This window comes from Gracilinanus agilis, chromosome 3 (assembly GCF_016433145.1).
Source record: "Gracilinanus agilis isolate LMUSP501 chromosome 3, AgileGrace, whole genome shotgun sequence".
NCBI classification, from domain to species: domain Eukaryota; kingdom Metazoa; phylum Chordata; class Mammalia; order Didelphimorphia; family Didelphidae; genus Gracilinanus; species Gracilinanus agilis.
Genome location: NC_058132.1, coordinates 612,954,075 through 612,979,840, shown reverse-complemented (window position 1 = coordinate 612,979,840; position 25,766 = coordinate 612,954,075). Strand labels below are relative to the sequence as shown.

Below are 25,766 nucleotides of genomic sequence, written 5' to 3'. Positions count from 1 at the left end.
GAGAGAGAGAGAGAGAGAGAGAGAGAGAGAGAGAGAGAGAGAGAAGACAAAGACAGAGAGAGAGGGAGGGAGGAGGGGAGAGAGAAAGAGAGAGAGAGAGAAAGAAAGGGTTGAGGCAGATAGATGTCAAGAAGCCTAGTTGACTCTAGAAGGCTACCTTCATATCTTCACTTAAAAAAAGAATGTCACTGCTGTTCCCTTCCAGTTATCATCACTATGGTTAAGAGGCTTGAAAATAAACACATTTGGAGGCTGGAAGAAAATGCATGATTAGTTCATCACCTAAAGCTATTATTAGAAGAACCATCATTTTCCTTCCTGCTTTGCCAATGAATCACTCAGAATTTTGGCTTTTGAATATGTCCTAAAATCCCTATGCTGGGAGTGGGAAGAGGGTGAGAGTTACTGACCCGTAGCAGGAAAAAAAATCTTTTGAGGTACACATGAAAATGAAAATATTTTTGAGGTTTTATTCTTATTTTTTAGAGGCTACTATTCCTTGATTTTCTCATTCTATTCAACAAACTCAATGAACACTTAAAAACCTACTTCAATATCATATTATGAAGAGAAAGAAGAAAAAAGAGGAAGGAAAAGAGATACTAGAAGGGGAAAGAGAAGTCTAAGGAAAACAGGCCCCAAGAAATAGCCACAGTGGTAAAGAGACAAGGAAAGGGGAAGGGAGGAACGTAAAAGAGGAAGAGGCTTGGTATGAACTAAGTCCTGTAAGCTCTCTAGAATCGCAGAATTTCAGAGCTCGAAGGACCAAGGCCGTACAAGAGAGGCAGTGTGGCAGCCTGGATTAAGAACCAGCCTTGGGTGGAGTCTAGAAAAACCTGGAAAGATTCTATGAGCTGATGCAAAGGGAAGTGAGCAGAACCGGGAGAACAACGGATACGCTAACAGAAATTCTATATGATGATTCGCTGGGAAGGACTAAACCATTATCAGCAAATAAAGTCTCCGAGACAAACACAACAGATTAATGACGAAAATACTAACCACTGCGAAGGAAGGAATTGTTGGAGTTGGAGTGCAGACCAAAGCGCACCATCTCCCACCATACTTCCTTCATGAGATTTCTATTGTGTGTGTGATATACGATTTCTATCGTGACATGAGCAATATGGAAATATGTATTACATGAAAATACAAGGTATAACCCATGTCAGACTATTCAACACCGGGGGATGAGGAGGGAAAGAAGGGGAGGAGAGGGAGAAAACTGAATTTTAAAATGTCAAAAATTATTTCTATATGTTAATTGGGGAAAAAAAAAAAAAAGAACCAGCCTTGAGAGCTAGGTGGCTCAGTGGATAGAGCCAGACCTGGAGACCGAGAGGTTCAAATCTGGCCTCTGATGCTTCCTAGATGTGTGACCCTAGGCAAGTCACTTAACCCCTATTGCCTGGGCCTTATGGCTCTTTTGCCTTGAAGCAAGGGCTTAAAAAATAATAAAAAAGAAGAACCAGCCTTGAAACCTGGAAAACGTAGGTTTAAGTCCTTTACTTGATACATACTGGCTGTGACCCTCAGTAAATCACTTAACTTCTCTTTAAAGACAAAATTTTTTTTAACCTTTGCCTTTTGTCTTAGAATCAACACTATGTATAGGTTCCAAGGCAGAAGAGCTACAAGGGCTAGGCAATGGGGGTTAAGTGACTTTCCCAGGGTCACACAGCTAGGAAGTGTCTGAGGCCAGATCTGAACCAAGAACGACCATCTCTGGGCCTGGCTCTCACTCTGCTGAACCACCCAGCTGATCCCAATCACTTAACTTCTCAGGGCTCTCAGCACCTTTCAGAGATTATAAATTAAAGGGAAGAGGCTAACCTGCAATGGAAGAGGGAGCTTTCTCACCAGGGAGGCAAGTATCTGCTGCAGCAGTGAAATCACTGTTCAGTTCCAGTTTCTCTCTCTGTTACATATGTGTATGTATGTATGTATGTATATATATATATATGCACACATATATGACAAGCCCTCACCCAGCTTTTCCTTGAAGACTTCCAATAAGGATGAACCCACTCCATCCTGAGGCAGCCCATTCCACTTGGGGTAGCTCTGATTAAGAAGTTCTTCCTTCTACCAAATAAAAATGTGCCTAATGTGGCCCCTTTGCAAGTTCCACTCACTGTTTCCAGATCTGTCTTCTGGGACCATCTTTCTCCTATTTTGGAGAACATGGAAATGGCCATCCCACTGCCTATCCTCACCCCCTTTTAGTTGCTGTTCACACCCCATGACTTTCCTTGACCCAACCTCGCTCTGCATCTTCTCCACAACATCTCCAATATCCTTTTAAAAATGCAACACTCCAGTAGCCTCACTTGAGCCGAGTGGAACCATTTCACCTTCTTATTCCTGGTACTTAAGCCTCCCTGAATGCAATGGCAGGTTGTATGAGTTTTTTTCTTGCTCCCACATCACACCGTTGACTTACATTGAGTTTTCAGTCCCTTAAAACTCCCAGATTTTTTTTGAGACAAAACTACTGCTTAGCCATGCCTCCCCCATATGGTACTTAGTAAATCTACTTTTTCAGCCCACACATAAGTCATTACATTGTTCCCCACGGAATTTCATCATATTAGATTTGGCTCCATCTTCTAGCCCATCGAGATCTATTTAGATCCTGACGGTATCATCCAAGGCACCTTGCTGTCCTTTGCAGCTTTGTGTCATTTGCAAATCTGTTAAGCATGCCACCACGTCGTCCATCCCAATGTTAAGAGAGTGCAAGGCTAACAGCCATTCCCATAAAGATATGGTCAAATAGTTTTTAGAGGAAGAATTATGAAGTATTCAAAACCACCTGAAAGAATGCTCTGAATCAATGGTTCCCAAACTTTTTTGGCCTACCGCCCCCTTTCCAGAAAAAATATTACTTAGCCCCCTGGAAATTATTTTTTAAAAAAATTTAATAGCAATTAATAGGAAAGATAAATGCACCTGTGGCCATCACCACTCCCCTGAATGGCTGCAGCACCCACCAGGGGGTGGTAGCGCCCACTTTGGGAATCATTGCTCTGAATCATTAATAAGAGAATTGCAAATCAAAACAACCTTGAGGTTTCACCTCATACCAAACTGGCAAAGATGACAAAAATGACAATAGTCATTGTTGGAAGGGTGGTAGGATGATGGGGACATTTAATGACTACACTGTTGGTGGAGCTGTAAAGTGGTGCAACCATTTTGGAAATCAATTTGGAATTAAGCAAATAAAGTGACTAAAATGTCCAAGACATTTATTTAAACACTTTTTTCTATTATCTAGTTATTTAATTTTATTTATTTAAAAAAATTTTTTTAGAATATTTTTTCATAGTTACATGATTCATGTTCTTTCCCTCCCCCCCAAGCCCCACTACCACCCTCCCCATAGCCAAAGCACAATTCCACTGGGTTTTACATGTGTCACTGATCAGGATCTATTTCCATATTATTGATAGTTACACTGGGGTGGTCATTTAGAGTCTGAATCCCAAATCATATCCCCATCAACCCATGTGTTCAAGCAGTTGTTTTTCTCCTGTGTTTCTACTCCCACAGTTCTTTCTCTGGATGTGTCCGTGCCATATAAACCAGAAATTCTATTACTGGGTTTATAAGACAAGGAAGCTATCCATAAGAAAGAAGTCCCTATGTATAGCAAACTACTTAAAACAATGTTTTTGGTGACAGCAAAAAAATCATAAATCAAGCAGATGCTCTTTAAATGGAAAATGGCTAAACAAAGTGTGGCATGTGAATATAATGGAATATTATAGAGCTGTAAGAAATGATGAATGTGATAAATACAGAGAAGCATGAGATGATCTATATGAATTAATGCAGAGTGAAGAAAGAAGAGTAAAGAAGAAAATATAAACAATGAGTATAACAATGTAAATTAAAAGAATAACCACATACATAAAAATCAAAGTGAATGCAGCAAATTATAAAGATCAAGCATGACTTGAATATGAGATATGAGAAGGCACCCCCAATTCACCCCTTCTTTAAAGGTGGGAGAACTACAAGTATTACACATTATATATATTTTCAGACTTTTTCAATGAATTGATCAGTTGTGCTCATTTTCTTTCCTTTCCTTTTTTAATCTTAAAAGACTCTTTGGTCAAGGATATGAATAGGCAGTTTTCATATGAAAAAAATCAAAACCATCAATAATCATATGAAAAAAATGTTCTAAATCCCTCTTGATTAGAGAAATACAAACCAAAATAATTCTGAGGTACCACCTTATATCGGGCAGATTGGCCATTATGATAGTAAATAGAAATAATAAATGATGGAAGGGATGTGGCAAAATTGGGACACTAATGCATTGCTGGTGGATTATGAACTGATCGAACCATTCTGGAAGGTAATTTAGAATTATGCTCAAAGGGCTTTAAAAGACTGCCTGCCAACTGCAGGAGAGGAAACATATAAGAAAAACAACTGCTTGAACGCATGGGTTGGGGTGGACATGACTAGGGATGTAGACTCGAAACTACCACACCAATGCAAATATCAACAATTTGGAAATAGGTCTTGATCAAGGACACATGACAAAAGTAGTGGAAATGTGCATCGGCCATGGGTGGGGGGAAGTGCGGGGGATGAAGGGGAAAGTAGGAGCATGAATCATGTAACCATGTTAAAAATGAATATTAATAAACGTTCAAAAAATTAATCTAAAAAAAAAGACTGCCTACCCTTTGATCCAACAATATCACCAATAGGGTTTTATCCCAAAGAGATTAATAAAAAAAAAAAAAGGAAAAGATCTGTTTATACACAAATATTTATAGCTGAGCTAAATTTTGTGGTGGCAAAAAAATAGGAAAATGAGAGGATGTCCCTTGATTGGGGAATGGCTGAACAAATTGTGGTATATGCTGGTGATGGAATACTATTGTGCTATAAGGAACGATGAACTGCTTGATTTCTAAAAGAACTGGAAAGACTTCCATGAACTGATGCAGAGTGAAATGAGCAGAACCAGGAGAACATTGTACACAGTAACTGAAACATTGTGGGAGGACTAAATGTGATTGACTTTGCTACTAATAGCAATGCAATGGTTCAAAACAATTCTGAGGGACTTCTGAGAAAGAATGTTATCCACATTGACAGAAAGAACTGTGGGAATAGAAATCTAGAAGAAAACATATGAGTTATATGAGTTATAAACACTTGTTTATATGGGTATATGATTTGAGGCTTTGGTTTTAAAAACTGAATAATATGGAAATGGGTTTTGAATTGACAATGTAAGAACAACCCAGTGGAATTGCTTGTCAGTTCCAGAAGTAGGGAGAGACGAGGGGAGGGAGACAATAAGATTCATGTAACCATGGAAAAAAAATTTTTAAATTAAATTTTAAAAATACTATTTGTCATATGGGACTTCTCTCTGGGAAAGAAAAACCATAATGATGTAAAAATAGAAGATATCAATAAAAACTAATTTTTAAAAAAAATAACAGGGCAAGGCCAGACACAAACTCCTAGGGTATTCCACTGGAATTCCCCATTCAAGATGATACTGAACCATCGGCGATGACTCTATGGTTCTGTCCATTCAACAATGATTTCAATCCAAGTACTTGTACTGTCATCTAGCTCTCAGTGCTCTGTCTTTTCCACAAAAAATGGAATGACAGAATTTGGCAAATGTTTAACAAAAATACAAGTTAAAATAAAAACACTGCATTTCCCTGATCTAAGAGCTGAGTATACTTTCAAAGAAGGAAATAACATTAGTGTGCCATGACACATCTTTGAAGAATGCCAGCTTTATGTTGGCATCATGTTATTTCCCATTCCTAGACATTCACTAGCCACTTCTTAAAGAATGTATTCCAGAGGCAGCTGGCTGGCTCAGTGGATAGAGAGCCAGACCTACATAAGGGAGGTCCTGGGTTCAATTCTGACCTCAAGACACTTTCTGGCTTTGTGACTCTAGGCAAGTCACTTAACCCCATCGCCTCACCCTTACCACGCTTTAGTATTGATTCTAAGGTGCAAGACAGGAGATCAAAAAAAGGGGATTATATTCTACAAGTTTGCCAGAAATTGAAGCTAATTTTCACTAGCCTAGAATCTGCAGAATCCATTCACCTCCATCTTTGAAAATCATAAAATCTGGGGTAAGCTGGGTAGCTCAATGGATTGAGAGTCAGGCCTAGAGACAGGAGGTCCTAGATTCAAATCTGGCCTCAGACACACTTCCTAGCTGTGTGACCCTGGGCAAGTCACTTAACCCCCATTACCTAGCCCTTACCACTCTTCTGCCTTGGAACCAATACATAGTGATTCTAAGGTAAAAGGTAAGGGTTATTTTCTTTTTAAATCACGAAATCTGCCCTTATATTGTCCTATGGCACCTCCTCTTCTCCACTGTCTTCCAAATACCACTGATATTGGTTCAGCAATTATATCACCTAGTTCCTTCAGAGCCCAGGGTATAGCATATGACAAACTCATTAAGAGGAGTTCTGTACTCTTTTACTATCTACAATGAGAAGGGTGGGTTGGACTTGCATTTTTTTCTCATTTATTCCCTTTTTTATTTTTTGTTATAAGAGATGGCTCATAATAAAGAATTAAAGTGAAGAGAGAGGTAAATATTAAAAGCATAAAGTTAATATAGGAAACCAAAAAGCAATATTTTTTTAAAACAATAGAATAGCATTTCCCTGAGTTGGTTCATCCAACTTTTGGAAGATGAAATTTGATTAAGGCAAGAAATAATCAGCTGCTCTGGTTTGGAAGAGAAAATTTTCCATGAAATGTTCAGATAATTGAAGGCTCACATGATAATTGTATCGTACCTCATTGCTAGGCTTGTGATTTCTTTCCTGAACTCCTCATCTAGTTTCTATTTCTGTTCACGTGGTCTGTGGTATGTTCCTAAGACAAAAATCACCTCTGTTAAGATCATCTCTGCTTCTTCCTCCATTCCTCATTATCCCAAGGCTTCTTCTCTCTGGTTCTCTCCCTTTTTCACCTATTTTCTAAATATCTGCTACCCTGCATACTCGCCCCTTCCTTTCACCCTTGCCATATCCATACTCAGATTCATACATCCATCTGCCTGTCTGTCTGTCTGTCTGTCTATCTATCTATCTATCTATCTATCTATCTATCTATCTATCTATCTATCTATCTATCTATCTATCTATCCATCCATCCATCTATCTATCCATCTATCCATCCATCCATCTATCTATCTATCCATCCATCCATCTATCTATCCTTCTATCTATCCATCTATCCATCCATCTATCTATCTATCCATCCATCCATCCATCCATCCATCCATCCATCCATCCATCCATCCATCTATCTATCTATCTATCCATCCATCCATCCATCCATCCATCCATCCATCTATCTCCAACCATTAGAGACAAACTCCAATTATGGGGCTCATTCTACCAATCTCAGAGATAACTACAAAGGCTTTCTTGTGATAGACCCTCAAGTTCAAGGCTCCTTACCTGGGGAGTCATGAACTTGTTTTTCCCTGCTTTGATAACCATACTTCAAAGGAACTGGTTTCCTCTGTAATTCTAGGTATTTCACTCTATGCCTTTAAGAACACGACTCTGAGGAGGGGTCCTGGAGCTTCAAGGAATCTACAGCATACCAGAAAAGTTCAGAAGCCCTGCTTTGGTTGACCTTTCTGAGGATCACAAAGTTAAGAGTTAGAAAAAGGCTCAGAGGCCATTGAGTCCAACTCCTTCATTTTACAATTGGGGAAACTGAGACTCGGAACAGTGACATGCCTTTAATAACACAGCGCTGGGCACACGGTGGGTACTGAATAAATGCTTGTCTCTTCCTTCCTTATCCAAGGTCACACATGAAGTCAGAAAAGCAAGACTTAAGCTTACCTGCTCTGACCTAAATAGATCAGTATTCTTTCCCCTCTACCATTCTTGTTACTTATATAATGTCCCAAAAGTGTTGGCACAGTTTAAAACTCTATAGTAGTGCCATAGTACCCAGAGGGCTGGGCCTGAAGTCACAAAGTTCTGAGTTCAAATATGACCTCAGGCACATCCTTACAGCTGTGTGACCCTGGGCAAGTCACTTAAATTTATTTGCCTCATTTTCCTCAACAGTAATGGGGATCATGATAGCTACCTCCCAGGGTGGTTATGAGGTCCATGAAGAAAGATGAAACAGCACACAATAGGGACTATTAAAGGGCTTAGTCCCTAGTGGCTTAAAACCACACGAAGACTTTTGGGGCACCCTCTGCTCCCCGTACGTAGACAGGCACTTGGGGCTGGGGTATCCTTTAGTTACTCTCCTTTCTACATCGTAGGGACTACCCAGACACTGGCGTTCTTCCTCCCTGCTTTTCAGCTTGAAGCCCTTTGGAGGAGATATGGAAGACTCCATGCGATATATTCTTTGCAGTCCTTGGTCAAGGGCATCCTATCGCTCCCCAGGAGCCTGGCGTTCCTCTATTTTAAGCTGTATTTGAGAAATCCAGATCCTATTTTCTGATGCCACCTTCTCAGACAGCGGTTCCCTCCCCAGATCTGCTCTTTCCTCGTGAATCCTTTGCCCCTGACAGGCGGCAGGCACAGAAAACCTAGCAGCCCGAGGTCCTGAGCTTCTTGCCGAAGAGGCTGTCATCTTTACCGCTGCTGTGTGGCTTCCTTTTGGCAGGATCGGATGGGAACACATGAATCAGCAGAAGGGAGTCTGAGCGCTGGCTGGCCTGGGGAAGTTCTCTGTCATGTCTAGGATACATGCCCCAGGAAAACAGCAGACATCTGAATGGTTCTGATCAAAGCAGTCCTGCTGCCCTTTGGCAGGGCACCCGCCACTGCTGGCTCCTTTCTCTTCTTCCTCTGACTCTAGCCACATCATCTCTCCCAAGAAGCAGTCACAGGTCTTCTTTTTCCCTTCTTAAGCCGCTATCATCTCAGAATCAACACTATGTGTTGGTTCCAAGACAGAAGAGAGAATAAGGACTAGGCAATGGTGGTTAAGTGAGTTGCCCAGGGTCACGCAGCTAGGAAGTGTCTAAGGCCAGTTTTGAACTCCGGACCTCCTGGCTCTCCATCCACTGGGCCACCATCTGACTCTAACATCTTCTTTATCTTTATCATTTCTCAGAACATGAGGACTTGCTTTCTCCTCAGAGAACTAAATTCTCTCCTCTCCAGAATGAACTTCAAATTTATTTTTTAACTTAAATGCCTCCTCTGTGTGACATTCACCTACTCTCAGGCTTCTTGAGAGAGGTCAAGATTCCTCTCTGCCATTTCAGATCCCCTTGTGTCTACCTTTCCCCCCTGAATTCCCACCTCCAGCCCATCTCCCTTGAGCTATGTGATTTTCAAAATCATCATTCCATCTTGGAATGCTGCTAATCAGCTGGTTAATTGCTGTTCACAACTCTTGGACTGTTCTTTATCTTTAAAAACCTTCAGGATTTCCTAAATATTGCCTGAAAGAAGGCAGGGTGGGACACATGGGTCAAGATTATTCTCTGGATTGCAACTGATAAGAACAATATTACCCCAAAAGTATAGAATATTGGAAAGAGTGTTGAACTTAGAGGCAAAAGACAGCTTGGTTCAAATCCCACCATTACCACTTAAAAGCTGTGTGACTCTGGGTAAAACACTTAATCTCTCTGAAACTCAGTTTTCTCATCTGCAAAACAGAATACTATTTATAATACCTACTCGACAGGGTTGTTGTCAGGATCAAATGAGAGTATATAAATATTAGAACAGGAAGATGCAATGAAAAGAATGTTGGATGTGATATCAGAGGACCTGGGTTCCAATCCCAACACTGTCATTTACTAATTTTGGAAAAGTTATTTCACCACATTAGGCTTCAGTTTCCTTATCTGTAAAATAGGGGGATTCAACTAAAGCAGTAGTTTCAGCCCTGTAGGCTGCATATTGGTCCAGAAAATCATGGAGTAACATTATCCATGTTGTATTAATTTTTATTAATTTTGTTTAAAATTTCCCATTTATATTTTAATGAGGTTCAGCAGCTATGAACCTCTAAGGATCCTTCCTCTAGATTGGGATCTGGCAAACCAAGACTGCTTAGAGTATATGACATACTTTGTTATCTTATATAAACATCAGTTATCATGATCATCATATCATTATTAAATCAAGGCAGAAAATCGGATGTTCCTTATACAATTTAATCAGTCTTAAATTTGCTGTTTTGAATTTTCTAGACTAATTTTCTCTTCTCTACAATCCTCTTTTCTTTCACTGTTCCGCAAAGCCTTAGAACAAGTCAGACAGAAAGAAAAATTCCTTCACACCAAACACCAAATGGATACCCTTTCTAAGTATTAAAGCAAATATGGAGGGCTAACCATCTAGTGCCACCTTAAATTGGTTTGCATTTCCAACTTACTTAAGCTCTTTTATAGAGAAATCAAAACACATTTCTGCTCTCAATGAAACAACAAGCTCCGGCTACTCCTGGAAGCAGAACCCACACACCAAATTCACTGCGATGTGGAATCGGCAAAGGCTGAAGGCATTTATGTAAGAGTCCATCCATCTTGATGTAGAAATGCACTTTACACCTCCAAATTAAATCTGAGCATGCTGGTTTCTATAGACTTCAAGAGACTTCAGAAACAATTTTCATTTTAATCCTGGTGATCTCCAGCACTCCAACAGCAGATGAAAATCAAAGGCAAGATTGATGGTCTGTCCAGCTTGAAAGGCGGCGTTTCATAAGCGTCAGTTTTGGGCATCCTTTTCGGAAGACCTTCCAGACCCCTCCTGCCACCCAGTTCTCCCAGGCATCCTCTCCCCAGGGTCCGAGGCACCATCTAGCCTCACTCATTGACTCCTCTCTGCTGTCCTTTCCCTGATGCTGGGGACGTGAGGAGGGTGAGCACTCTGGCAAATGGGAATCATGCAAGGATCCTTACTGTGAAAGGGCTCCACGCCAGAAGGTCTGCTACTTGATTTTGTATGGCCAGCAAGTATAGTTATTTTTAATTATGATAATTAAAAAAACCTCTTACCTTCTGTCTTAGAATCAATACAAGTACAGGTTCCAAAGCAGAAGAGCAGGAAGGACTAGGGTCACCCAGTGAGGAAGTATCTGAGACCAGAACTGAACCCAGAACCTTCCACCTCGCACTGAACCATCTAGTTGACCCTTTCTTACCTTTTTTTTAAACACAGTAAAACTTTAGTTTATAATGTTAAAGTGGGGCAGCTAGCAAGCTCCATTAAACCCCCATTGCCTGGCTCTTACTGCTCTTCTGCCTTAAGCACCAATACAAAGTATTGCTTCTAAGCATTATAAAAACCAAAACCAGAAATATAAAAGTCATTTTAGCTTATGGGCCACACAAAAACAGGCCTCTAAGCAATCTTGTTTTGCCAGTTCTGATCTAGAGGAGAGGCTCTTAGTCATCTTCTTGTTCAGAATTGCTGGGCCTGATTAAAGCAAACATGGGGAATTTTAAACAAAATAAATAAAAATCCAACACATATAATATTAATCTATGATTTTCTAGGCCAAAATATAGCATACGGGGATCCATTTCTGTTTTGAGTTTGACACGCTGCTCAGTTGAATTCCTCTGCTTTACAGAGGAGGAAACTGAGGCCTAAAGACGTGAAATAACCTTCCCAAAGTCATGGAGAGAGTCAATGCCAGTGTTGGGACTGGAACCCAGGTCCTCAGCCATCGAATCCAGCCTTCTTTTCATTGTGTCCTCCTGTTCTAATGAATTGTCCAGTGCAAGGACTTACTGGTAGGGAGTTAGTACCCCCAAGCAGACCTCGCACACAGTGATTCCCAGAGAGAGGGAGGTGCAGGAGCAGGAACAGAATGCACAATGACCCAAAGCAGGAGCCCAGGAGGTCGCACGGAACTTTCTCTCTGTACCACCAAAGCCCACTTAGGGCCTCTCTGCATTCCGCCTTCTTTCACAGGGGCCAGATGAGACCCCCAGGCCTCCCAGCTCAAGAAGAGTCAGTCGTCTTTTGTCTGCTGGGGAATGTAGTAGTAGAAAACATTTCCACATCTCTAAAGGCAGAAAAGAGCCAAGAGGGAAGAACTCCACGGCCATTTCCAGTCAAAGAAAGCCCATTCCTCTTCTGCTCAAATTCGTTCTTGGCTAAGAATCCCACTGACGTCCCAGCGGCTGCGGCGGGGCCCCGTGACAGCGCTACAGAGCAGGGCCACTTCTGGGCACTCAGAACTTTAGATCCTGCTCCTTCGAGGGGTCCTTCCTCCAAGGAGCCACATGGTCTCAGGGGCGTCTTACTGGCCTCCCTGGGAGGTTAGGTAGAGAGGAGGGAGAAAAGTGAGGCCCAGGGGACTGCCTGGAGAGCGGCTCTGACGGAAGCCCGAGATTCAGCACAGCCCAAGTAAAACAACATCTTCTCTCTGAAGCTCCACATCTCCGTGTGAGTCATGGCCACTGGCCAGCCTGATGCTAACAAAGGGCTTCCTCAGGCTTCAGCGGGGCTATAGGTGGAATCTTAATTACCAGGGACGTGCGCAGGGTGAAAGGGATGACTGCTGACATGCAGAAGGTGACTCACGTGTGGAGTCTTGCAGGGCTACAAAACACGTTTACGTATCTCATCCCATCTGACCGCTGACTGCCACAGCCAGGTGAGAGAGGTAGCCGGAACAAGGATTAACATCCCCATTTTACAGCTGAAAAACAGGAGCACCAGAGGGGTTTGAGAACATGCTTGTGCTCACAGAGTTAAGCTAGTGGGGGAGAAGATTCTTTTTCTTGATTAAATAGGAAATGGCAAGCTTTGGGACTGGATGCTCAGGGAAAGGAATAGGTTTGACCAAGCTCCCTTCTTAGAGACAAAATCCACACTGGTTCCTATAGCTACGTGAGGCAAAACACCAAAATAAAGACAATGTAAATGACTCGTTCTCTGGAGAGTTAGTGCCCTTGGCATCAGGAGCACCAATATCCTATCATCCCTTGCCTGGTTGACTCCATATATGTCTACCAAGATGGCCAGGATCCCTGGGTGCAAATAATCCATCTGGTGCAGTTTTCAGCATACTGTGAGCAATCTAAGAACCTAAAACCTGGGAGGGTCTCCAAAAGCTCACTTGGGAAAGTCCTTCACAGAAGATGAAGCCACAACCTTCCTTTGCTCGGCTGGTCATAACAGTTTAATAGAATAATCACTGGATTTAGAGTGAGAAGGGGTCTGAAGAGAGAGTGCAAATCCCTTATCTGACAAATGAAGAAACTGAGGCCCAGGGAACTTAAGGGACTTGCTCAATGTCACACAGAGAGGAATAGTGACTAAAATTTGGGCTTTGAAGGCTTACAGGTTTCTTATAAAAACCAAAGAGGTGGTGTAAATATTTTTAACTTTATTTTACAGATGAGGAAACTGAGGTTCAGAGGGAGAAGGACATTTGCTTATGGTCCCATAGCTTGAAAGGAATAGAGCTGGTAACCCACTTGGGTTCTCTAACACCAAACACGAAGCCTTTCCCACCAATACCATAGCCTTTTGTTACGGCATAAGGCAGATATGTGCAAGCCCAGTCACTGGTGCACAGAGTGAAAGTATTTAAACTTCTTTGACAGCCAAGAGGACTACCCAGCTTGCCTTGATAATCTTACAACTGCCCTATGATCCCTAGAGAGGAAAAAGACCTCGCTTTCCTTTTGTTTTATTGTTATTCAGTCATTTTAGTCATGTCTGACTCTCCATGACCCCATAGAGGTTTTCTTGCCAAAGATACCAGAGTGGTTTGCCATTCCCTTCTCCAGCTCATTTTACAGATGAGGAAACCGAGGCAAACAGGATTAGGTGATTTGCCCAGCATCACACAGCTAGTGAATGTGTGAAGCTGAATTTGAACTTGGGAAGATGAGTCTTCCTGACTTCAGAACCCATACTCTATCCTAGTCATGACTATAAATAAGGTCTAGGATTAAGTCCCAGTATGGCTACTTTCTCCCAGGGTGATCTTGTTGTCTCTTAGTCTGTTTGGAGTAGAGGACCTCTGAGGTCCTCTTTATACTTTACTTTTCCACTTTACATCTATGATCAAAGAAGAAAGCTACCCCATTCCATTCCCCCACCCCCAACACCCAGCGTCCTCAGCTAAGAAAGTCATGTTGTGAGGGTAAAGACAGACAAATTAAACAAACAACAAACCCAATTACGGCATAACAATATTAAAGTAAGCCACACAGGCATCTCACTTAGTCTTTTGTGATCTTTCAAATGGAAATTCCACTTTCTGGTCTTCATATCTGCAAAGGAAAAAGGAGAAGCAAATGTCAAGGCTTCCGTGCCTCCAAGCTCTCCCAACCCAATCCAGCTAACAATGGTCCCCAAATATTGGGGTGGGAATGGAAGTCCTAGGGATTGATATCTCAAAGAACCTCATGAGACCCCCAAGGAATCTCAGGCTCCACCAGCGTTGCCATCTGAGCCACAACTAGTTAGTTGTAGCTTGGTCCTGAACCTGACTGGTCCTTAATGGTAAAGCAAAGGTCGGTGATTAGATCACCTGTGAACAAGAGAAAACCCTCCAGAAAACAAACAAAACAGGGAGCTGTGGATTGCTGCAGTGAATGGCAAGAAGGAAAGGGATGGCACTAATATGCAATGCAGTTGAACACACACCGAATGAAAGCCCACTGTTAGGTGCAAAAGTCCAAAGTCCAAAAAATAGTCTTTATAAGTATGAAATACAGGAAGGACTCTTACTTTCAACCAAGATCTACTGGGTACCTATTATATTCAAAGAGTGGCACAAGGTGCCACACTGTCTACTTTCAGCTCTTCTGAGGCACACAAAAAATAGCAATCAGTGTAAGTAGCATAATTTCAAACACAAAGACAATGATATGGGAAGATGATTCATATTTGCCTTTCAAGGATAAACAAAAAACAAAACAAAACCCATAACTGAGCTGGGACCATTGAATTAAAAATAAACTCATCAGAGCCATCAGAAAAGAATGAAGGCTTTTATGGGAGATGCCCTCAAACCCTCATTTGAGATACTTTGTGAAAGCTGTTCACGAATGCAAGCAATCTTCCCATTTCTATGGAATTCTTCACTCATTCATTCAAACCAATGATAAAAGACTGGGTTAGATCTGTTAGGTCTCGAACTCCCTCGCTGCTTTGGTGGCTTGTTTGTTCCCTGAAGAGGGGGCACTAACCTCTCTTTTCACAAACAGGGAAGGAAACAAAGGCCTAGAAAAGCAGAGAGATTTTTTAAAAAGCCGATGGGTCCAAGCTGAGACGTCAGCCTAGCTGCTCAAGATTCTGGGGTCCTGTTTTTCTTCTTACAGGACTAAAAGCTGGCTGTGGAAATAAAATGCAAAATGATATTATTTAACCTATGGAACAAGCTGCAGGAAAAATTAATTATCTTCAAGTCTCCAAAGGATGAGACGGAGGATTGTAAGCAGCTGTTCCCCGTCCCATGGGGACCACACCAGGGGAGACTAGATTAAGTAGAAAGGTGGGGGGGATTTAGGGGCGATCTTGGCAATTAGGGTTGGGAGGAGACGTGGTTCAGGCAGGTTCTGGGGCTTTCTTTGTGGGAATCTCAGGAATACTCCGCACTGCCCTATGGAATGGGATCAGCAAACCTTGCAGAAGTAAAGGAAGGAGAGTAAGAAGGCTGCAGCAGCCTGGTGCTTCCAGGCCCTTCCATGGGGGGAGGAGAGCCAACCTCAGCAGAGGGGTCGCCCGCTACCTCTATGCCACCCAACTGGAACTGCAAACTTGCCGTAGTTCCTGGAAGGCATCCGTTTAAATATCGCAATCACGTCTTCGGAAAAGCCAATGTCTGCCTCAAAGCGGGTTCGGGAGATGAGCACACATCGGCCTTGGAGGCTGGCAGGGCCCTTGCTCTGGGGCCTGAGTAGCTGCTGAGGAGGGGACTCCGGAGACCCCTCACCGCCGGATCTCAACTCTGAAGACTTCACAGCAGAGGCGGTGACGTCGGGTCCTTCCAAGGGCTGCAACGTGACGGTGCGAAGGTGCTGGATGGCTTTCACTGAAGAGAAGAAATGCTCTTAGCACAACTAGATGAAGCGGCTCTTCCTGCCATGACACGGGACTAGAGGGGTTCTGGACTGGTCAGGGGGGGATCCAGAGGGGGAGCAAAGGGGACGAGGCTGGAGAACGGAAGGAAGGCTCCAGGGCATCCGGGCAGAAATGGGCCCCTCTTGAGAGATACCACTGAGTCGCCACTGCCCTTGGCTCTGCCACAGAAATTGTAGAATTTTAGAACTAGGGAGACCTTTCGTTTTACAAATGTGGAGACTAAGGCACAGAGGATGAATGACTTCTCCAAGTTCACACAGACAAATAAGTGGCAGGACCAGTACTTAAACCTAGGTCTTTTGATTCGGAACACAATGCTCTCTCCGTCACCCCACACACACTGCCTCCCAATCACCACCCAAATCTTTATCCCATGGGAGCCAGAGGGTGTAACACTGCTAACTAGCTCTGTATGCAGCTTATACTCAGGGTGCCGCCATATTGGATTCCTAGAACCATGGCATTGTACAATCAGAATGACAGAAACCTAGGCTCCGAGTTGGAAGGAACTCCAAAGGTCATATAATCCAGAGGTGTCAAACTCATGGACTCCCCAGTGGCTTGAACTATATTAAAATAGAATTGGGAAATGTTTAACAAAAATAAATAAAAGTACACTATCACATGAATGGTGTTAATTGGTGCTTTTTTTTTTTTTAATAAACCCTTACTTTCTGTCTTAGAATCAATATTATGTATTGGTTCCAAGGCAAAAGAGCAATAAGGGCTAGGCAATGGGGGTTAATAACTGATAAGTGACAACGCCAGGTCTAGAACTCAGAATCCATGTTTTTTCATTATGGCCACACTAACTGTTTTGTAATCATTCTGCACTGAACCAACCCCTCACCTTCGAGGCCCAGGCTTAACCCAAGGGGTCCTACATTACTGATCACAAAGACTTTATATGGGGTTGCCAGACAAAGAGGGCAGGCCAACAAGCAACCAGTGGCTTTTGGACAGCCCCTGAGGCCTCCGCTCAGGGGAAAGGGAAGGAGAAAGAGTTCATGATGATGCCACCCAAGCTGCCACACTCAGAAATGGCAATGCCAGGGGACATCTGACAACTTCCAACACCAATGTCATCTCCGATAACCAAGGACAACGGCTGGTTTACTTACTTAGAGGCTTGTAGTCTTTTAGGCTGAAATCCCACATTTTGGTGGCAGGATCTGAAATGAAGCATAAACCATTTAATGGGGCCATGATGAGGATAATTACTATCATTACAATCATTTGTACTTACAAATAGCCTTTTCAGCCAGAGTTCAAAATGCTTTGCCCACGAGTGTGACTCACACAATGCTGCTGGAAAGTGAATAGCAAATATGTAGAGGGACAATTCTTGATTCCATATTTAGGATGAAGAAATAGGACTGGGAAGATGACCAAGACTTGTCTTGGATGGAGAAGTGGGGTCTAGAACCCAGACCTTCCGATTCCTAGGGCAGGGTCACCTCCAGAAGGCCATTTTGGGGACAACAAATCTGGAGGCTTATTAAGGGAATAGCCCAGAAAGGGCATGCCAAGGAGGTTAACAGTAGGATGCAGAGACGTTACGAGCACCGTCTCTCAAGAGATGCAAGGAATAGCCAAAGTGGCAGATGACCCAAAGGAAACCCATCCATGAAACAGGACAGGCAATCCATTTACCATACTTTCTGCTGGGCAGACTCTTAAACACAGCAAGAAGCTCTGAATTATATCCAATCTCCACCTGGAAGCGGCCTCCCTCCTTCTTTGTGCATCTCCCTTCCTGAGAGCCAAATGCCTTCCGAGGAGAGGTCTGAAGAACTTGCTGAAGCTTTCCATTCTTCCCCTTGGGCTGATTTCCCGAGTCAGAAAGGTTCTTATGGATGGAACTGGAGTGTCCAACTGTATCCTGCGGTTCGGGATGAGGGGCGGAGAGGCTCGCAGCGGTACTGAGTGACTGTCTAGCTGGATGGCCCAGCCGTCCAGAGGCAGCAGCCTGGGAATGCCCTGGCTCCCCCAAAGGTCCATGGACAGAGCTGGTGGAGGCTGCGGGCTCGGCTTGATGAGAGACGCACGTATGACCCTGATCTAGCTTGCCAGAATTCTGCTGGCTGGTGTGCTTTAGAGAGTTCGGTGTTATAGGATGAGAGAGCTTACAGAAAGCCATAGGACTGCTGGAACTGATCTCCCTTCCCTTTGCTGCTGACGGCACCGGCACATTGGGATGAAAACTTGGGGGGACCTGAGGTGCCGGGTCTTCAGCAGGTGGGGCACGGGGAGTCCGCTGACTGGTCTTAGCAGCATTGGGGCAGAGATTAGACGACTCTCCTGGCAAGTCCTGTGGGCCACCTGAATGTCTGTGATTGCCCTGGTGGACTGTCCTAGGGAAAGAGGGAGGTCCTGATCCTGTGCTTTTACTTTGCTGGGCTAATTTCTCAGCTCTTCGGGCCAGAGCCTTTAACCGATTCTCTTCTATCTTTTTCTTCTGTTCTTCAGTGAGGGTTAAGGACATCTTAACAGGAGACAGGGCATTGGGGTTGAGTTGAAAATAGAGAACAACCTGTTGGAGGAAAAAGGGTTCAAAAATAAGCATTAACTTTGTCCATCTGCCGGTCACCTGGACTCTGTCTGAGGAACTTTGAAAGGAGCATTCCAGACTGATATGCATTTCTTTTGGGACTCCAATGATGTATGTATGACATAGGGTCACATATTTTAGTGTCTATAGACTCCAGATCATAGAAAGAGAAAGGAATAAGCACTTATTAAGCACCTACTCTGTGCCAGGCACTGGGTTAAGTGCTTTATAAATATAATTTCATTTGATCCTCACAATAACCCTAGAGGGGTAGGTGCTATTATTAACCCCTTTTTACAGTTGAGGAAACTGAGGCAAATGGCAGTTAAGCAATTTGGCCAGGGACAAACAGCTAGTATCTGAGGCTAAAATGGAACTCCAGGCCCACTGCTCTATCCAGTAGCTGCCTAATACAATTGGAGGAAATAGTAAAATGCCCCTAGTCTGTTCCAAAGCCTAAAGTTCTCCATCTTTGCAGGATTCTGCCATGTATAATTTCCCTTTTTATATACATTTCTAGCCAAACTAGACAGCTCTCCCCCTACCATCGCCCCAAGAAAACAACACACTCAGACCTGGGAGTCTCCTTCAGGAAGTCTTCCCTGATGCTCTTCCCAAACTTTCCTTTGGACCCTTCGCAATTTATTTTGCATCTCTGTAGTGAAATATTACGTATTCTAGTCATCTCTTTATCTTCTTTCCTGCCCTCAGTAGGCTTTAAGCTCCCTGAAGACAAGGAAGGAGTCAAATCTAAACATTCCCCCCTCCCCAGTCTTTAGCATTTAGCTCTACTTATAATGTTTGCTGAATCAAAGACCAAAAGGATTGTTGTGAGTTTCCAATGAGATAATTTATGTAAAATCCTTTGCAAACTTTAAAGGCTCTAAGTAAATGTCAGCTAATGAAATTCTTCCAAAGTGAGTACTCTGGCGCCCATTCATCTTGGCAGTTCAATTGCCGATTATTCTACTTCAGACATTCTCAGCTCCATGAAATGGGCATGTGAGCTGTTCTCCATATGGGGGTCACATGGCATTGCATTGCCTGTTTCCCATCTTTGTGGGCCTGCCATGTTTGGAGCTCCCTCATTTTTCCTGGTGAAAGTCTTCCAAAAACAGTCCAAGCACCAGCTCCTATGGAGGCTGGAATGGTCTGGAATCCCTACTCAATGGTCATCAAATCAATACAACCACCGTCCAATGGCTTCAGTGATTTCCCCGGCCAAAACTCCCCAGAGATCCCACCAACCCCTGGAATATGAGGTCTCTGAAAGACAAATGCTATGGCTATAACTGGCACAAAGGGTTAAAAGGCATCTTTTCTCATTCATTCATGAATTCACTCATCTCTCTCCAATAGCAAGTAAGGTCGGTTAAAGCACAGACAGTCTCATTTGGGCTTTTTCTAGCCAATGCCTGGCAGAGAGTGGAAGATGCTCAACAAAGGCTGGAATAATTGCATTCACTTAATCCACTGCACAGGGGAAGTCGGGCTACATAACAGAGAATCACCACATATAAGGAGAAAGAAGGAACTGAAAGCTGAAAAGGAGAAGAGATTAGTCTGAAATAGCTGAAAAGACAACACACTCCGGTGTAACATCTGCTAAAAAGGCCTGTTTCCAACCTAGAGGAGCCAAAAATAAATGAGCATCTAGATAAATTACAGACAAAATTAACACATCCTCATTCAATCCTTTCAACATCAGGCAGCGCTAAATAAATCAGTTCTGTCTATGGCACTGGGCTAAGCCAATACAAAGAGCCACAACAGTGTCCTACAGCTGCAAGACATGACTGAAGAAGGGAACCTTTCCCCACAGAGGCTCCAGCATAGCCTTGGGTACCAGCACCAATGCCCCAGCTCACCCTCACAGACAACACAGCAACAAAGCTCTGAAGGCAACAATCAAGTCACTGACCTACCCTCTCTTCTCCTCCCCTCCAAGGAACCAGCTTCTCTTCACTCAGTACACGTAGCCAAAAAAAGAAACCTCAACCCTTTTGTCCAATAGGGTTCCCTAGGGCCAATAGGACACATCCATATGTAAAGAGGGAAATGAGATGGTTTTTACAAATCCTGACTGGCCATCTTCTACCTCTAAGAATCTGAAGAGTGAGGGGAAGGAGGGGGAAGCAGGTGTCTCATATGCAAAGCAAGCTACTTTTGTTTCATAGCAGTCACCAAAGAGAAGCTCTTTCCAGCACCTGGATTCTACCCTTCTCCACCACCACCCCCCCTTCATTATTTAGCTTTAATCTCCCATCTGGCCTGTAGGGTTCTAGGAGTCAGGAGACCTGGATCTTCAAATTCTGCTTCTACTACTTAGGCTCACAAATTTAGAGGGAACTTAATCTGTATCACCTTGGACAAGTCATTTCCCCCTGTAAATTCTTCAAGTACTAGAATCATTTCCTGGGCAAGTCTCACTTTACCCCTGCTTTCTTATTTGTAAAATGAGAAAGGTTGGACTATGTGACTCTAAGATCCTTTCCAGCTCTAAGTCTTGTAATTTTGGGGGGTCTATTATTAGCTGTATGTCCCTGTCATATTCTTTTGTGCATCTCAATTTTCCCATATGTAAAATGGGAAGGAGAGTTTTGGAAATGTTGGATAGGCATTATAATAAAGGATAAGGGAATGGGATTCGAGTCAGAGGACCTTGGCTCAAACTCAGTTTCCCTATCTGTAAAATCAGCGTGTTTGTGTGATGAAGTAGATGACTGCAAAGGTCCCTTCTAGCTTTAAATCTACGAAACTAACAATTCTAAAGTTTCTTCTTGCTCTGATATTGTTGTTGTTTCAGTGGCTCTTTGGCTGGGTTACCAGTCTCTATTTCTAGTTGTAAGAGGCAGCTCAATGGCTCACTGTATCCAGTGAGTGCTAGACCTGAAGCCAAGAAGACCTGAGTTGAAATCCCACCTTAGACATTTCCTAGCTGTGTGATCCTGGGCAAGTCACTTAAATTTTGATTGCCTGACAAATAGAGCCACTGAAGAAGGAAATGAAAATCCACTCCAGTATTCTGGTCAAGAAAACTCTGTGGATTGCTATGGTGCAAAGGGACACAAAAAGTTGTACACAACTGAATGACAATACTTTTAGTTGTGAGAAGCCAGTGCATAGGCTAACAAAAGGTTCAAGGGGAACACAGTCCCATCAGTTTGGAAGTAGGAGTCCTGATCCTTCATTTTACAGATGAAAAAACTGGCTCAGAGAGGCTGTGACTTGTCAAGGTCACACAGCAATTAAGTGGTAAACCTGGGATTTGAAGTCTGATCCTGTGATAAAGGCACTTCCAACTATCCTAGCACAAAATAGTGAAGTGATCCATAGCAATCTTATTTAAAAAACCAGTCCTTTAGAGGGGATGCTTAGAGACCAGCACCCCCACTCCTCTTCTGTGCTCTCCTTCCTCAGCTAAGATGCCCTCTTTGCCCATCTAGGAGGCTCTCCTTCCCCAGCTAGAATGCCCTCTTTCCCCATCTAGGACGCCCTCTTTCCTCATCTAGGACGCCCTCTTTCCCCGTCTAGGAGGCCCTTCTTCCCTAGCTAAGATGCCCTCTTTCCCCACCTAGGATGCTCTCCTTCCCAAGCTAGGAGGCCCTCCTTGCCCAGGGTTAGAATTCCTTCAGGAACATATTCTCCTCGCCCCTGCTCCCGCCCCGCCCCCGCCCCCGCCCCTCCGAGGATTCAACTAGCCTCGGCTCTCCCCTCCCAGGCAGTTGGTCTAGTCCACCCTGCACTTCCCGCTCCCCCCTCGCTCTGGGTGGGTATTATATCCGGTGTCTGACTTCGCGTCTGGCCTGTTGCCTGAGGGTCCCCCGTCACCCCCCAGCCCCCAGGCTAGGTCTGGCCTTCAAACACTCGATACCTGGTGCTCAGCTCCGCTGCTCCATTACTGCGGCAGCCCAACGTCCCCCGCTCACGCACCCGGACCCTGTCCGGAGCTCCAGACCGATCAGACTCCCCGCCTTGGGCGGCGATTGTCCGAGGAACTACAACTCCCAAGAGCCAGTGCGGCCCCGCCTCGTAGGCTAATTGTGGAAGCGAGGAGCCGCGAGAACCGAAGGTTCCAGGCAAGGACTTCTGGGATTTGTGGTTCTGGGTGCGACTAGGCTGGAGATAGGCATAGCGTCCTAAATGAGGGCTGGGAACGGATGGGAGTGCAGTGTTGCATATTGGGAGTTGTAGTTCATACAATTTACCACTGGGAAGCAGGCAGCATGAGAATGCACAGCCACCCTCCCATACACCCATTTTCTTACAAAAGCTTTACAACTTTAAGTGAGTCTGTTTGGGAATTGCCCAAACTGCCCCAAAAAGGCAGGAATCGTATGCTGATGGCCTTAGATCCTGAAGTACTGGTCATCAAATCCTGAATACCAAGCTTAAGGATCCTTTTGTCTTAGAAGACTATCCTATTGTATTTTGTATTTGGATTTTTGAAACTTCTTCCTGGAGGTCTAGCCCAATGGCTTGACTGATCCTCTCATCAGCCTCTCCTACGTAATCCAGTCCTGAACTCTCCTCTTTGAATTTGTCTCCAACTTCCTGATCATTTCTTTAAAATATTGATTTGCTTGGATGTATCCATTGTGAAGCTGTTGTCCAATTTTTTGAAGTTATTAATTAACTTGAATGTGTTCATTGTAAAGTCACTGTAAAGCTTTTCAACATTCTTTCTCCGACTATCCCATTTAGGAGACTTGATTGCATCAGGATTTTCCTATAAGTAAGGGATTTTTTTTATGAATTTTTGGGCATCTGTCTTGGTTCAATAACTTGAGGCAGTTCCCTGCATTTTCTCTGTAATTCCTTGGGGGCATCTTGGGTCTATGGCTTGCCCCTCCCCATCTCCCTCTCAGTAAAGCATTATATTTTAAATGATTAATTTCCCCAGGCTTTTGAAATTTCCAAGATCCCCTCAATTTCCACTCCACACGCTACTATATGGATTCCTTGCTGTGAGACCCTGGCCAACTCACTTAAACTATCAGATTCTGTTTCCTCATCAACAAAGTGAGGAGACTGGACTAGATGATTTCTGAGGTCCCAATCTATGATCTTCTCTGAAAGATGGACTTCTAAGGATCATAAGATCATAAAAGTTGGAGTTGAAATGGACCCTAGAACTCATTTAGTCATAACTCTTCATTTTACAAATGTAGAGTGAATAGCCCAAGTTGGTCTTGTAAGTATAAGTGGAAAAGCCAGTTTGGGAACCAAAGTCCTGTTTCCAGATCCATTGAACCACATTGCCTCTTCATTAAAGGTCTCAAAGGTCTAGAAATGGAAGGTCCTAGTGAAGTAAAGTAAATGATTAAAACTAAAACCAGTCAACCAACTCCCACCTTGCATACCTGTCTGATATGTAATGTCTTGTTCTCCTTAAGTCTAAGCACCGGACCAAAACACTGAGTCCTTTCATCTCTAGAGTAAAGTCTTGTTCCTTCTTGAGCATTGAACTGAAACCCTGATTCTATTCATAGGTACTAGATTAAAGCTTCAAAAATGTATTTAAACTCCACTCTGATTATGTTGCTTTGGAGCTCCTTGGCTGAGCTCCCCTAGCTAGCTAGGAATAAAGACTTCTCTGTGCTTGTATTGCATTGTCTTTGTGTGTTCCTTCGGTGGTCATAGAAACGGACCCTAACACTAGGTTCAAATCTGACTTCAAATACTTCCTAGCTGTTTGACCCTGGACAAGCCTAGCCCTTACAGCTGTTCTGCCTTGGAACCAATACATAGTATTGATTCTAAGAGAGAAGTTAAGGATTTAAAAAAAAAAATCTCCAAAAAAGGGCTTCCACAATGGCTAACTTGGTCATCTATTCTGCCATGGAACTTCTAAGAAGACTTGTCCCTAATAATTATTCAATCATGCATTATTAGTGGAACTATGGCTTACTGCTTCTGATTACTTTTGTTGATAAATAACTGATCACAATTCCTATAGAATCACATTAAACAAGATAATATCTAGTTTATTATTTTATCTAGCCTTATTTTATCTAGCCTTATTTTATCTATCAAAATTATCTAGATAAACTAGATAAATAACTAATCATAGGGATAAAATTATTGGTTTAAGATGGTCAGGCATCTACTAAAATAGGGGAGGGATCAAGTTATTTCTCACACTATTATGTCTCAACTCAACTATCAATAGTTTGACATCCAGCTGAGAAATAAAGGAAACGTGCATAGGCATTTGGACCGATTTTTAGAGAAGGAATGGCATTTGAGATAAGTTAGTTCCCATTTCATGGATGAGGAAGTCAAGAAATAGAGCACCTTATCCAAGGTCAAACAACTGATTAGTGTCACAGTAAGGACTGAGACCCAGATGGACTAACTCCCAGAACAATGTCCTTCCTTTTGTTTGAGAGTTGAAAGTTTACTGTAGTACAAAGAAAGTGAGTTTTTGATGTATAATTGATGTTTCATGATTCTATTCCTCTCTAATTTAATCCTAAATCCAGTTAAACTAGACAAACATTCATTAAGCTCCAATAATGTGCAAGACACAGTGCTAAGTAGCATGTCAGGTGCTAAGGGTACAAAGATTTTTTTTTTTTTGTAATGTCCTGACCTCAAGGAGTTATCACATCTGGGTTGGCTCTCCAGTAGGATGTAAGATAAAAATGAAATAGACCCTGCCCTCAAGGAGCATACATTCTACTAGAAGCATGAAACATGTTCACAGATAGGTAAGCAAAGCTTGTTATTCTTCAGTTGTTTCAGTCGTATCTGACTCTTTACAACTCCATTTGGGGTTTTCTTGGGAGAGATACTGGACTGATTTGCCATTTCTTTCTCCAGCTCATTTTACAGATGAGGAAGCTGAGGCAAACAGGGTTAAGTGACTTGCCCAGGGCCACACAGCTAGTAAGTATTGTTTGTTTTGAATTCAGGAAGATGGAGTCTTTTTTACTTCAGATCCAGCACTCTGTGCAGTATGGCACCATCTAATACAGACTACATACAAAATAAATACACTACTTGGACTGGGACAGTAACACCCTGGAGAATCAGCAAAGATTCATGAAGGAGGTGGCATTTAAGTAGAACCTTAAAGGAACCTGGAGATTCCTCAGGGTTCTGTGAAGGAAAAGAGGTAA

At 43.0% G+C, this 25,766-nt stretch overlaps 1 protein-coding gene across 1 annotated transcript in view; it reads right to left on the bottom strand.

Annotated features, from left to right (window-relative positions):
- SMARCAL1 (SWI/SNF related, matrix associated, actin dependent regulator of chromatin, subfamily a like 1) overlaps positions 1–22,603 on the bottom strand; it is a 78,302-nt gene extending 55,699 nt beyond the window's left edge. The window contains exons 1-5 of the mRNA XM_044669430.1: positions 22,517–22,603; positions 17,745–18,624; positions 17,213–17,263; positions 15,772–16,041; positions 14,225–14,275 (exon numbers count right to left, since the gene is read on the bottom strand). Coding sequence (XP_044525365.1) covers positions 14,225–14,275; positions 15,772–16,041; positions 17,213–17,263; positions 17,745–18,576 — 1,204 coding nt within the window. The 5' untranslated portion in view covers positions 18,577–18,624; positions 22,517–22,603. The remainder of the gene's footprint in view (positions 1–14,224; positions 14,276–15,771; positions 16,042–17,212; positions 17,264–17,744; positions 18,625–22,516) is intronic.
- Positions 22,604–25,766: the final 3,163 nt, after the last annotated feature.